General features: G+C 54.2%; 1 protein-coding gene across 1 annotated transcript; it reads right to left on the bottom strand.

Annotated features, from left to right (window-relative positions):
- Nucleotides 1-2,438: 2,438 nt before the first annotated feature.
- Nucleotides 2,439-13,901, bottom strand: LOC118650766 (1-acylglycerol-3-phosphate O-acyltransferase PNPLA3-like). Its single transcript, XM_036299061.1, has 7 exons — nucleotides 13,860-13,901; nucleotides 13,376-13,441; nucleotides 12,094-12,303; nucleotides 8,070-8,130; nucleotides 6,952-7,167; nucleotides 6,025-6,157; nucleotides 2,439-2,646 (listed from the first exon to the last, which is right to left on the bottom strand). The coding sequence occupies exons 1-7, from the start codon at nucleotides 13,899-13,901 to the stop codon at nucleotides 2,532-2,534; spliced, it is 843 nt and encodes a 280-aa protein (XP_036154954.1). The 3' UTR covers nucleotides 2,439-2,531.
- Nucleotides 13,902-14,469: the final 568 nt, after the last annotated feature.

Raw genomic sequence — 14,469 nt, 5'->3', positions numbered from 1 at the left:
CCACTGAGCCAAACTGGCTAGGGCTAAACTGCCTTTGTCTTTCATGATCTTAACTTTTTTCAAATGCCCTGGCCCGGGTGGCAAGTGGTTAGAGCGCTGGCCCTCACATTGAAGGGTCGTGGATTAGCTTCCCAGTCAAGGGCAGGTAGGTGGATTGCGGGTTTGATCCCTGGCCCCAGTCAGGGCACTTGTAGGAGGCAACCATCCATGTGTCTCTCTCACATTGATGTTTCTCTCCTGTTCTTGCTCTCTCTCTTCCTCCTTCCCCTCTCCCTTCACCTCTTCCTTAAAATTAATGGAAAAAATGTCCTTGGGTGAGGATTAACCAAAAAAAAAAAAAAAAAAAAAAGAAAAGAAAAGGGTACAGGCAGGTTATTAGTACAATGTCCCTTAACCGTATTTAATCCCTTAAATTATGTTTCCTCATAATTTCACTCAAATTATGCATCTTCGCCCAGAATTCTACAGAAGTGATGTGCATTGGTTTCCTGTTGCCATTGGAACAAATGACCACACACTGAGTGGCTAAGAAAACCACAGGTTTCCTGGGTCGCAGTGTGGGCGGTCGCAGTCTGCAGTGGGTTCACTGGGTCACAGTCACAGTGTCCGCGGGGCTGCCTCCTTCTGGAGCCCTTAGGGAGAACCCATCTCCCTGCCTTTTAGAGGCGCCCACAGTCCTTGGCTCGTGGCCCCTTCCTCATCTTCAAAGTCAGCTCTGCGGGATCTTTAGACGCCTTTGCCTCTCTCTCTATGTGTGAGGTAGAAGTACAATTACATGCCCCCACAAGGTAATCGAGAATAACCTCCCTATTTTTAAGATTCTTAATTTAATCACATCTTTGTCAAAAAGATCTTTGACACGTAAGATAACATGTTCTCGGATTATGAGTGTTAGGATGGGACATCTTGGAGGGTCATTCAGTCTTTCACATGCGTGTCCTCCTTAGGGGATCATATCTGGAGGCAGGTGATCTCAGTCTGTCCCATTATTGTGACTATATAAATGTGATACTTGGTTATGGTTGTATTTGCAAGGTTAACTCCCTGTAACCTATGTTTTACTTTTGTAATTAATAGTCAATGTGAGGGCGATACTCTGAAACCAAGTCAATATCCTGTTCCTGGCCTCTATTGATGATTATTGGCTAACGCCTTTATTATCGAGAATCTTGCAAAGGGATTGTCCATTCTCTACGGTGATCACTTAGCACTTAACATAGGGGAGAGCTTTGTCTTGTCCTCCTTGTATTTATTCCTTCATCTCATTTATTGACTCACAGGCTCCTCTGGTGCATGGGGGACGCTCAATCCACTGAGCCTCACTGGCCGGGCTAGACTCCGATTCCGCGAACAATCTGTTATTCAAATGATGTGTTTTGGTGTCCACTCTGTCCCAGAGTTAGCCAAGCTGGCTCCTGAATCCTTTGGACAAGTCTCCGTCTTTCCTTCAACACTTGCTTTCTGCGGTCCGATGTTCCAGGCTCACCCTGTGCTTGTCCTGCTCGGCCCCGCAATCAGTCATTCCCCCAGAGTTTTCCCCTGTTTGCGGGGAATGGTGTTTAGAAACCAAGGTCTTGGTGCTGGGTGTGCTCATTCCTTTTGTGCCGGGGTCCAACCCCAGCAGGTCCAGGGGTCCCCAAAGGCGTGGACAGAGTCGGCGAAGAAGGAAGGACACGGAGACAGTGTTCAGTTGATCAGCAGCCTAGCCAGGATCTCTAGCCAGGATCTCCAGCCAAGTTCTGGTCTGGATCTCCAGCCAGGTTCTGTGTCCATGTTCTCTTGCTAGGTTCTCCAGCCAGGTTCTGTAGCCATGTTCCCTCACTAGGTTCTCCAGCCAGGTTCAGTCACCAGGTTCTAGTCAGGTTCTCTTGCCAATTTCTATAGTCAGGTTCAGTCCAGGATCTTTTGCCATGTTCTCTCGCTAGGTTCTGTCTCTAGGTTCTGAGGCCAGTTTCTGTCCAGGAACTTTTGCCATGTTCTCTCCAGCGAAGTTCTTCTGTCTCTAGAGAACGTTCTGTGTAGGTTCTGTGCCTAGGTTCTGTCTCCCTTGGTTCCGTATTCTAAGTTCTGTGTTCCAAGTTCTGTCTCTTGCTGTCTTATTACATCTGTATTTATACCAGTTGATTCAATCCTATCAATCTCTATTACAAAGGTTAGGGCGTTTCTTATCTCCATTCCAGGGAGTAAAGATTATGTAGCTTAAGCATGATTGTTCATAGTTAAAGTGATTAATTACCCGCCTGGCACTTAGTTAAGAGGTTTTATTCCCTCCCTAACTTCAGGGGAAAATCCCTACCTGGGGAAACACCCTTTCTCAGAGACCTTGGTTAAAACACATAGTGCCAAGAAGGTGAGCAAACATATTAAGAACAGTATGCCATATATGCCAGGTCCCTTGAAACAGCAAGCATGGACCGGCTCCCGGCACATTTGGGCTTCTAGGCCCTGTCAGAGGACAGAGCTTCGGAATATCAATAAAACTCAATAAGAGTAACTGACACACAGCAACAGCTGTTTCTCTCTTTGTCCATCTACACCCGCGAGGACGTGGGGAGCAGATGCATCATCCCTCGAGAACAAACCTGGGAGGTGATGGACAACAGCCACCGGACGTCGGCAGGGATGTCGGGAACCCACAGCATCAGCCTGCAGGATAAAAGCAGACAGACAGACAGACAGACACACACACACATACAGTGTCAGCAGGAAGATGAGCCAAACGAAGAGAACCAAACAAAAGCTGAACGAAAGGCAGCCAGCTTAACAACAGGCCCCTTGTGCCACTAAACTGCGGGGCTCACGTCTAATCCCAATCGGATAAATCCTCAGAAGGTGGGTTCGGACAAGCCAACCTAAAAGCCCCAAACTTCGGCCGCTCTTTAGTCAGGAAAGCTCGAGGGGTTTCCATGGGAATCGCAGGAGAAGGCTGGATTTCCCGGATTCTGCTTGTCCGAGGCAAGATGCCTGAAGCTTGGAGTGGAGACACCACCCCCTCCACCAGCCCGACTGCACGTGTCCACATGCAAGTCCAGCAGGGGAAGCCTGACCACGGCCTCCACAGACTCCCTGCCCCTGGACCCCAAAGGACCCCACGCCTGGCCTTTTTTTTTTTTTTAAGCTGAGTGAAGGCACAGAACTCTTTTTAATTTTTAAAATAGATCTCAGAGAGGAAGGGAGACGGAGAGAGATAGAAACATCAATGATGAGAGAGAATCATTGATTGGCTGCCTCCTGTGTGCTCCCTACTAGGGATTGAGCCCACAACCCAGGCATGTGCCTTGACCGGAATCAAACCCAGGACCCTTCAGTCCGCAGGCCGATGCTCTATCCACTGAGCAAAACGGGCTAGGGCCCATGCCTGGGCTTTGATAAGTGCCTGAACTTCCGCACAGGGAAAGATGGTGTGGGAACAGGATGTTAATTTGTTGGGGTGGGAAGGGACCTGGGAAGGTCCATGGGTGGACGAACGGAGCTGGATTTTGAAGGATGGGTTGGACTTTAAAAGATGGACTGAAGCACTCAAGTTCAGGAAACACAGACAGTCCCAATCAAGATGAACCCAAAAAGACTCACACCTGGGCACATCAAAATTAAAATGGCAAACGTTAAAGACGAAGAATCTTACAGGAACCAAGAGAGACACAGAAAGTTACCTACAAGGGAGCTCCCATTAGACCGTCAGCTGATTTCTCAATAGAAACACTTCAGGCCAGAAGGGACTGGCATGACGTATACAAAGTAATGAAAAGCAAGGGACCGAATCCAAGACTACTCTAACCAGCAAGGCTATCATTCCAAATTGAAAGTGAAATAAATAGCTTCGCCGACAAAAAATGGCTAAGATAGTTTATCGCCGCCAAACCAAAACCGCAAGAAATGCTACAGGGACTGTTGTAAGAAGAAATGGGGGGGCGGGGGGGGGGCGGGGAAATACCAGCATAAAGAATAAGAATGGGAACAGATGAGCACCCATCTGTAATAACCTCAAATGTAAACGCTCAGATGCTCCAATCAAACCCATAGGGTGGCTGAATGGGTGGAAAATGTAACCCATATGTAGGCTGTCTACAAAGTCCCACCTCAGAACAAAAGACTCCAAAGGATGAAAGTGAAGGGATGGAAGAATTTTCCATGCCAATGGAAATGAAAGAAAAAAACCTGGGGTAGCAATACTCATATCTGACGAAAAAGACTTCAAAATGCATCACCTAGGGCAAGAGAAACAAAGGAAAAACTAAACAAGAGGGAATATACCAAAATAAAAAGCATCTGCACAGCCAAAGACACCAGCATCAAAATGAAAAGGGAGCCCACTGCATGGGAGAACATATTTGCCACTGATACATCTGCTAAGGGGTTTTCCAAAAATGTATAAAATACTCATCTAACTCAACAAGTGGTAGACAAACAGTCCAATTAAAAAATGGGTAGAAGACCTGAATAGACACTTCTCCAAAGAGGACATACAAATGGCCAAGAGACACGTGAAAAAATGCCCAGCGTCACTAATCATCAGAAAAATGAAAATCCAAATGATAATGAGGTACCACCTCACACCTGCCAGGATGGCTACCATCAACAAATCAACAAACGACAAGTGCTGGTGAGGATTTGGAGAAGAGGGAGCCCTCGTGCACTGCTGGTGGGAATGCAGACTGGTGCAGCCACTATGGAAAACAGAGCGGAGTTTCCTCAAAAAATTAAAAATGGAACTCCCATTTGACCCAGTGATCCCACGTCTATGAATATACCCTAAGAAGCCAGAAACAGCAATCAGAAAGAATGTATGCTCCCTTACATTCATAGCGGTGTTATTCACAATAGCTAAGATTTGGAAACAGCCCAAGTGCCCATCAGCAGATAAGTCATAAAAAAGCTGTGGAATATTTATACCATGGAATACTACACAGCAGTAAAAAGTACGATCTCATACCCTTTGAACAGCCTAGAGGTGTTACGCTAAGTGAAATAAGCCGGTCAGAGAAAGACAAGTTCCCATGATCTCACTCCTATGTGGAAGCTAATGAATGAAATAAACTGAACTGATGAACAAAAAATATCTAGACATCGAAGCAGGCAACAGACTGACATATTTAGAGGGAAGGGGGAGAGGCTAATCCATTTATGTGCATGTATGCACAGCTCACGGACAGACAAAAGTGGGGGGAGGAGGTGGGAGCAGGGTGGAGGGGGCCACTGGGGGGAAAAGGGGACATCTATAATACTTTCAACAATAGAGATAAATTTAAATAATAAAATCTATAATAATAAAAGGGTAATATGCTAATTAGACCGCACATCATTCCGGATGTCCTTTCGGAGGAAGCCGGTGCTGGCAGCTGGGGCAAGGACGGCCTACTCTTGCATGAATATTCGTGCATCGGGCCTCTAGTCAAATATACCAGTAAGATGGACACCCTAGGTTAACCCACTAAAAAGGAAGTAAACACCCAAGCCAGCTGGAAGAAAGCTGAGTAAAATGAATGCCCAGGACTCCGGGTGCACACCTGTTTGCCTCAAGTCCCTCCTTCCCCGGGATACAGTCCCCAAATAAAAGGGCGGAACTGCAAGAAGTGACAAGCCTACAACAGCAACGGCAAAGGAGGTGACAGCCCTGACCCGGTAGATCAGTTGGCTGAGAGCATCATCTGGGTGGGACAAGGTTGTGGGTTTAATCACTGGCCAGGGCACACACAGGAATCAACCAATGAATGCATAAATGGGGTGGAACAACAAAATGATCTCTTTCTCTCTCTCTCTCTCTCTCTCTCTCTCTCTCTCTCTCTCTCCCCCTTCTCTCTGTCTTCCCCTTCCACTCTCTAAAATCAAACAATAAAAAATGAATAAAAAGAAAGGAGGTGGGTTGGGCCAGGCCTCAGCACGAGGCACCTCTCAGGAACAGACCCTATAGACTGTGACCCCTACTGCCCTGCACAGGAGCCAGGCCCAGGCGTGGGGCCTTAGGTGAACTCTCCCTTAACCCTCACTCAACCGCCGAGACACAAAGCCGCCCACACTGCTCACCTCTGGGCCACCGCGAGCGCGGTCTCCACGGGCAGCGTACAGGGCAGCATCACGTAAGACATGACCTTCACTGGTAGGAAGCTGCAGATCTTGCTCCAGCGGCCACCTCGGGGTCTACATGCCTCACTCAGGCCTGAAAGATACCATTGGGGGGAGGGGCGTCCCCCCCAGTGTAACCTCACCAGGTGCTGCCTGCAATTCCAGTGAAACACACAAATCCTGCTGCCAAAGAATCAGAAGCCGGGCCCATGCCATGGATCAGGGAGTGCGGCCTGAACAGCCCTGGGACAGCCACGCCCCGGATCAACTGTCCCACTGGCAGCTCTCCCTGGAGGAGGCACCGACCCCCAACCCCACCCGCCTTACGGGCTTTCCCAACACGCCCTCTTCTGCCTGGAGCCCTGGCTTCTGTTTCCCCTTCGTCGTGGCCTCAGGACCCTCAAATCGTAGCAACCTGGGCACCAGCGTCGTGTTTATCTTTGAATTTCTCCCAGTACCCGATTTGCACTCCTGGCCCATCTGGTGTCTGACGACATGATCAAATGCACTACCGTCGTTCAAGGACAAGTTCAAAGCTGAGGGTTCGGGGAAGGGGAGGCAGACAGGCTCCTCCAGAAAGAAGGCGTGGAGACGGGGCCCAGGCAGAGAATGGTGTTCTGGAAGAATGGTGGTCTGGGTGCGCCCGGACCCAGGAACTGGGCGCATGCCCGCTTAACTCCCAACGGGCTCACCAGGAGTGTGGCTTTTTCTGGCCGTGCACGCGGGGAAGGGAGGCTGAGCAAGGCGCCCGGGTGGGGAGATGGTGCCAGGAGGTGGGGCCTCCTCTCCTCCCCGTGGCAGCATCACCTCCTCCCCAACCCGGAGAGAAGCCCTCTGAGCCTCAGCAACAGAGAGCAGCACCCTGCCGTCCCGCCAGAGGCGTCTCACCTGCAATGAGCTTGGGCGACAGGGTCTCCAGGATGCTCTCGTCCCAGGGCCGGAGGCTGACACGCAGGTGGGCCAGCAGCTCGGCCACCTCGGGCCTCCCCTGCCAGGCAGCCGCCCCCGGGGAAGCCTCGGGGCTCGCGGTTTCCCAGGAGAACGGAAGGAACTCGGGCGCTGCCGAGGGCACACTCGGGCTAGGACGGGGCCTGTCACAGATGCCTACGCGGGGCACGGAGACAGGGGGCATGACTCACACACCCACCCACTCATGACAGGAGGCCAGCGGCCACCAGACATCCAGAGGGGCCTTCCCACGCTCCCCTCTGGCCTCCCTCCCTCCTGCTTCAGCAGCCCTCCGTGGCTCCCTACTGCTGCAGTGCAGGCTTCACCACGCGCACGGGGCCCAGCTTGCGCCTCTCCTCTGTCCATCTCTCAGCCACTGCAGTTACACAGGCCTTTTCCCCTCCTATCCATCTCCAAAGTGGAGTCACCTCCTCCTGGAAGCCCTCCTTTCCCCCAGGCCTTGCAGCTCCCTCCTGTGTGGCCCTGTAGCAGCCCACATCCTGTCCCGCCCTCTGCATGTCATCCCTCCACACGTCATCCATCCCCAGAGTGAGCTCCTGGTGGCAGGGCCCCCCGCACTCAGCCACGTGCGTGGCACCTGGAAGGGACACAATGGACACTTCCTGAGTGGGTAACACGTGCAGGTCCTGGTGACCAGACGGGCTCCTTGGTCTCGGCCTCAGGCTAATGGACGCGGTCAATACAGGAGCCAACGTGCAGCATCGAAGAAAAGCAGCTCCGAACACATCTTACGGTGGGTTCCACGCGAATGTGTCAGGAGCCCGACTCCTCACCGAGTGAGGGCACAGGCCCTGGGGCTTTCCAAGGCTGCTGACCAACAGCGGAGGCCAAGGGCTCATCTGGCCCAGCCAGTGTGGCTCAGTGGACGAGCCTCAACCCATGAACCCGGAGGGCACGGTTCTGTTCCCGGCCAGCGCACTGCCCGAACTGCGGATTCTCCCTCCCTCTCCCTCTCTCTGAAACCAATAAAACCATATATTTTTTTTCTTTTCTTTTTTTAGAGAAAAGGGCTCGTCTGCTCCCCAGCTCATACGTACCTTTTTCTTCCAGGAACCTGCCCGCATCCAAGTACCCTCGCAGGCAAATCTCTCCCAGCACCTGTAAGCCAGGCAAGTAAGTGAACTCCCGGCTGACTCGCTAAGCCTCGTTCATTTAAACTGAAGACTCCTTCAAACTCTGAGCTGCCTCCATGGGCCGGGCATGGCCGGACAAGGGACTGGGCAGGAACGACACCCCTCCATGGGGCCTTTGCTGTCACCCAGCATGACAGGCCTGTCCTGGTCCTTGGGGGACAGTTTCAGCTGCCTCCCCTGCTCTGTGCACAAACCACCCACACCAACCAGCTGGTGCCCGGCCTTGCCTCCAGGGGGAGCCCTTGCGGGCTGCTCACTGTCCTGCCCACTTCCCTGCAGCCTCCTGGGCCCCCAAGCCCCGTTAGGGCCCATGTCCACACACCCCCTTACTGTTGGGGTGGGAAGGCATACTACAGCCACCACAGTGCTGCGTGGTTCGTGACCGTGGCCACGAATAAGATCATGTGGGTAACGCGACACATCCTACCGCCCAGGCTGCACCCATAAACAGTCTCCCCAGGATCTGGGACTGGTCCAGGGCTCCTCTCAGGCACCGGCATTCATGGACGCTCTAGTCCCTCACGTAAATGGTGCAGGGTTTGCACACAGGCTGCAGCAGGCACCCGACTCCACGTCACTCTGTGGATTCAGGGTAGGGTGCGGCGAGGGGGCAAATTCAAGTTTTGCATTTTGGGACTTTCTGGAATACACACACACACACACACACACACACACGCGCGCTTAAGCAACCAAACGACCGGTCGCTATGATGCACACTGACCACCAAGGTGCAGACGCTTAATGCAGGAGCTGCCCCCTGGTGGTCAGTGCACTCCCACAGCAGGAGTGCCCTCAGCTGACCAACCCGTCCCGGCGGCCCACCACACTCCCTCAGTAGTCCTGCAGGTCCAGTCTCCGGAGAACGGGCCAGGCACTGACAGACCACTCCGCTGGCAAGATCCCCAACAGCACCACCGGCCTCCTGGAAGTCGGCCTCAGGCGCCATGGCCGCTTCCCCTCCCTAGAAGCTCAGCAAAGATGAAACAATATAAAAGCGGCCACCAGGTGGCTCCCAACAAATGGTATGAACGTCAGCGGGATGGATCCTGATCCCCCGCCGGCAAGCACCACCTCCTGCCTGGAGGGCTGATCACTTCCCAGGCCGCCCCCCCTTGGGTGCAGGGCTCACAGTTAGTGAGCACTGCTGGGCGGTGCGAGCCTCTCCCGATCGTGACTGACAGGGTGTGAGCCTGTGGCAGGTGCAGTAGGGCTAGGATGAGCAGGCGTGGCAGGCAGGAGTGGCAGGCGGTGTTGAACTGCTGGTTTTGGCCCGATCCCCGCAGGCCACCCCGAGGGACCCCACCTTTGCACGAATTTGTGCACTGGGCCTCTAGTCCTATATAATAAAACCCTAATATGCAAATTGACCAAACGGCGGAACGACCGGTCGCGATGACGTGCACTGAACACCAGGGGGCAGACGCTCAATGCACAAGCTGCCCCCTGGTGGTCAGTGTGCTCCCCCTGTGGGCTCATGGCCAGAAGCTGGGCTCACGGCTGGCCAGCACAGCAGTAGTGATGGTAGCCTCTCCTGCCTCCGCTGCTGTTCTAAGGACCCCTCGGGGAATTTCCGACTGCTGGCTTAGGTCCAATGACATCTCCTGAGGGGTCCCAGACTGTGAGTGGGTGAAGGCTGGACTGAGGGCACCCTCCCCGCCCCCACAGTGCACGAATGTATGCACCAGGCCTCTAATATATATATATATATATATATATATATATATATATATATATATATATATACACACACACACACTAGTGTGTGTGTGTGTATCCTATCTAATAAAAGAGAAACATGGTAATTAGCCGTACCTCCGCTACCCTTCCCATTGGCTAATCAGGGCAACATGCAAATTAACTGCCAGCCAAGATGGCGGCCGGCAGCCAGGCAGCTTGAAGCGAACATGAGGCTTGCTTGCTTCAGTGACGGAGGACTCCAACGTTCCCTGCCTGCCGCTGCCAGCCTCTGAGCTTGCAATTTGAAACATTGTTACAAATTTAGAAGCTGAACAAACCCCCAGAAACCTGCTTTCAGCCAGCCGGGATCTCAGAGCTGGAGTTGAAACAGTGTTTCAATTATAGAACCCAAACAAACCAGATACCTGCTTTCAGCAGCAGATGCATAAGAGCTGGAGCCAAGCCTCAGAGCTAAAGCTGGCCCAGAATAAAAAAAAAAAAAAAAAGGAGCAGTTGGGAGTTTTAGTCACCCGCCAGCCTGAAAACAGCCCTAAGCCCCTCACCCAGACTGGCCAGGCACCCCAGTGAGGACCCCCACCCTTATCCAGGACATCCTTCAGGGCAAACCAGCCGGCACCCACCCGTGCCCCAGGCCTCTATCCTATATAATAAAAGGGTAATATGCCTCCCAACACCGGGATCAGCGGAGCCACAAGGCCTCCTGGCACCGGGATCAGCGTGACAGGGGGCAGTGCCCAAACCCCCTGATCGCCCTGCGGCTCTGTGTGTGACAGAGGGCGGGGCCACAACCTCCCTATCCGCCCTGCTCTGTTCATGACAGGGGAAGGCGCCCCAACCCCCAGATCAGCCCTGCTCTGTGCCTGATAGGGGGGAGCTCCCCAAAGCCCTGATGGCCCTGTGGCTCTGTGTGTGACAGGCTGCGGTGCCCCAACCCCCTGATCAGCCCTGCTCTGTGTGTGACAGGGTGCAACGCCCCCCCCCCCCCACGGACCCTGCTCTGTGTGTGATGGGGTAGAGCCATAACCTCCCCATCGGCCCTGCCCTGAGTGTGACAGTGGCGGTGCCCCAACCCTCTGATCGGCCCTGCTCTGTGGGTGATAGAGGGCGGCTCCCCAACCCCCTGATCCGCCCTGCTCTGTGTGTGACAGGGGGCGGTGCCCCAACTCCCCTATTGGCCCTACTCTGTGAGTGACAGGGGGGAGCTCCTCAACCCCCTGATGGGCCCTGCTCTGTGCGTGACAGGGTAGGGAGCTCCCAAGCCCCCTGATGGCCCTGCTCTGTGCATGACAGGGTGCAGAGCCCCAACCCCCTGATGGGCCCTGCTCTGTGCGTGACAGGGGGTGGCTCCGCAACCTCCCCATCGACCCTGCCTTGAGTGTGACAGGGGGCGGTGCCCCAACCCCCAAATCAGCCCTACCCTGAGCGTGACTGAGGGTGGCATTGCAACCTCCGGATCCGCCCTGCTCTGTGCATGACAGGGGGCGGCGCCCCAGCTCCCCAATTGGCCCTGCTCTTAGCCTGACCAGGGGCTGCACCTAGGGATTGGGCCTGCCCTCTGCCACCCGGGAGCAGGACTAAGCCAGCAGGTCGTTATCTCCTGAGGGGTCCCAGACTGCGAGAGGGCACAGGCCGGGCTGAGGGACCCCCCTCCCCCCCCGAGTGCACAAATTTTTGTGCACCAGGCCTCTAGTATATATATATATATTTAAATCCTCACCCAAGGATATTATTCCATTGAATTTCAGAGAGTGGAAGAGAGAGGGCAGAGAGAAACACATCGATTAGTTTCTGCCTGCACAAGCACGGCCAGATCCAGGCTGGGGAGGAGCCTGCAACCGAGGTATGTGCCCTTGACCTGAATTGAACCCAGGACCCTTTGGTCCACAGGTCAATCAATGCTCTATCCACTGAGCCAAACCAACTAGGGCTAGAATATTTTTGATGTGTGGTTGGTTGAATCCACAGGTGGGAAACCTGTGGAGCAGGAAGGTCGACTGCACTAGAACCACAGTCCTGAGGGGCAGCAGAGTTTAATGTCCCCAGGTGATTCGGGGACACCTCCTCCTGGAAGCCCTCCTGGGGCACCACTGACCTTCAGGGACAAGTGACTCTTCTCCGGTCCCTATTCATTGAGGGGTCAGCTTTGGTTGGTTTGCGTAGAGACACTGCTGGGTCCCCAAGCAAACAAGAGCACGGAGCTGCAGCCCCCAGAACAAACAGCCCCACTCACCTTCACATCCGGGGGGAACAGGACTTGGTTGATCAGGTGGACGTTTTCCAAGCAGAAGCGGAGACTGAGACTGCACACGTCTATATGCAGGAAGTTCGTGGACTTGACCTTAGGACAGATGTCATGCTCCCCAAGGAACGGGGACACAGTGATGGTCATCTTGTCATCAAAGCAGGATCTAATGTCAGTAAACCCTCCATCCACGTACCGCTGTGAGGGAGAGAGAAACACGTCCGGTCAGAGGCTCTGGCAGGGTCCGCGGTGCTCAGATTATGGGCAGAGGCTATGGGGGAGGACGGGCTTGGGGAGCCTCTGTCAACACCTGCGGCTGGGCAGGCGGGGCCGGTACAATGTGGAGAGTCTGCACCTGTCAAACCAGTGTCCCCTATTGTGACATCCTCAACTGTCCGCAGACAGGACAGATGTCCGGGTGGGGGGAGGGGGGCAGGCAATCATCTCAGTGGGTGACGGCTGCCCAGGAAGGAGCTGCCCTGGTGCTGCACAGCCCAGCACGCAGCCCAGAGCCCGCAGAGCACACGCTCCACTCGGACTCTGCCGGACAGGGCTCGCCATCAGCCGCATGTGCCTACAGCGAGTGTTTGCCGATGGAACTGAACCGTAGCTCTGTCAGCAGCTCTGCCCCAAGCCATGGGCTGGAAGGACAGTCAGTCAGTCCCAGAGGGAACTGAATCGCTCCACCCTGAGAGCGAAGCTCGGCTTAAGGGAGTGGCTGAGTCTTAGGCCCCCGGGCACCTGTCCCCGGTGCGCAGGGGAAGATGAAGTGACCCTGCCCTGGCCGGTGTGTGTCGGTGGTTAGAGTGTCAGCCCGAGCACCACAGGTCTCGGGCTCCATTCCTGGTCATCGGCACCTACCGGGGCTGCATGATAGATCCCCGGCCTCGCTCTGAGTGCTGGATGCACCCAATTGATGTGTCTCTCTCACAACGATGTTTCTCCATCTATCTATCGATATCTATCTAACCATCCATCCATCCATCCATCCATCCAGCTATCTCTCCCCTCCCTCATCCCTTCCGCTCTAACAATCAATGGAAAAAATACCTTCTGCTGAGGCTTAACAACAAAAATGCAGTGAAGCAGCCTGTCTAGCAGAAAGCCAGGTAGTGGGTTCTTGGGGAAGGTGGTTGGGCTGGGGGTGGGTGGGAATGGAGGGGCAGCGATGGAATCTCTGGTTCAGGCTGAGAGACACAGGGCTCTGCTTTTGGGGACCTAGGATGCCTGCACCCAGCACCCTGCGAACACAGTTTAAGAGCAGACTTACCACGCCTCTGAAGGTCGGAGGGATTAAGCCAAAGAAGAAAGGGATGAAGGAGGAACAGATCAAGGCCTGTGAAGACAAAAGGGAGTGAAACCACAGGCAAAGCAGTAGGCCCTTCATTCCCCTGGGCCTCCCTGAGCCTTCTCTCTGTGAGTGAGAAGAGCAGCTGGTCTGAAAGTGCTCTTTGCACAGAGTAGGCACTTTAATTAATGGGTTGAATGAATTTGAACCAACCACACAATAGCATTTCAGCCCCAAGCATAAGCGCCTTATCACCACAGTCTGTGGACATCAACTTCCTGTCCCTGCTGCCCACGAGAGTCCCAATGGCCAGCGCAGACAGGACGTGGAGCTGTGACACGATGACTGACTGGGAAGGACTGGATCAGACTCAAGCTGCTTGACCCCGGCCCGGGACTCTGAGGCAGCAGCTTGGGGGAGGGGCCTCAGACTGCAAGTCTCACAGGCTCCCAGGTGATGCCCACACGGGTCCAGGGACCACAATGGAGTAGCGCCGGCTGGAGAGCATTAAGCAGCACACAACACTGACTCACAGAGAGAAAGGACTCCTGTGGGAGGGACAGGGTGCTGGCTGAAGAGAAGAAACTTCCAGAAACAAGGTTCAATGACAGATGGTTGGGGCTGCTGAGATGCAGCTTGGCTCTATGGGCCAGGCCGCTCTGCTCTGCAGACCTGTGTGAAGTGAAGTGTCTGTTGATCCCCCATGAAGGCATCGGGCAAATGCACTGGATTGTGACCTTGCAAACAACGTCCTCTGGGCTGGGCCCCGAGGAAGAGGCTCCGCCTCTCGCTGCTTCCCTCAAGCTGTTCTGCAGGAACACGCATCCCGTGCAGGAGGGACACCGAGGGACAGGGCCCTGAGAGGTGGACAAAGCCAGCCTGCAGGATGCGGAGCCATCCTTTACACGGAACCTGTGCTGGGAGCCCAGGTTTCCCAGGCTGTGGCCCGACCATGGGGGGCACGGCGTGTACGTCACAGGGTGCGGGCAGCAGACAGCGTCCCGGCCGGCCCAGGTGCTTGTCCGTGTAAGAAAGGGGGCAGGTGGCCTGCGCCAGCCCTCTCCATGTGACTCCAG

Source organism: Myotis myotis, unplaced genomic scaffold (genome assembly GCF_014108235.1).
Source record: "Myotis myotis isolate mMyoMyo1 unplaced genomic scaffold, mMyoMyo1.p scaffold_m19_p_3, whole genome shotgun sequence".
Lineage (NCBI taxonomy): Eukaryota > Metazoa > Chordata > Mammalia > Chiroptera > Vespertilionidae > Myotis > Myotis myotis.
Note: the sequence above shows the minus strand (reverse complement) of the source record. Positions and strands in the feature narration are given on the sequence as shown.

Coding starts and splice junctions, on each gene's coding strand:
- LOC118650766 (XM_036299061.1), bottom strand. CDS start 13,901: ATGCTCTCCAGCCGGCGCTACTCCATTGTGGTCCCTGGACCC. Junction 6,158..6,951: donor GTCGCCCAAGCTCATTGCAG/GTGAGACGCCTC, acceptor GGTATCTTTCAG/GCCTGAGTGAGGCATGTAGA. Junction 2,647..6,024: donor GCGCTCGCGGTGGCCCAGAG/GTGAGCAGTGTG, acceptor TTTATCCTGCAG/GCTGATGCTGTGGGTTCCCG.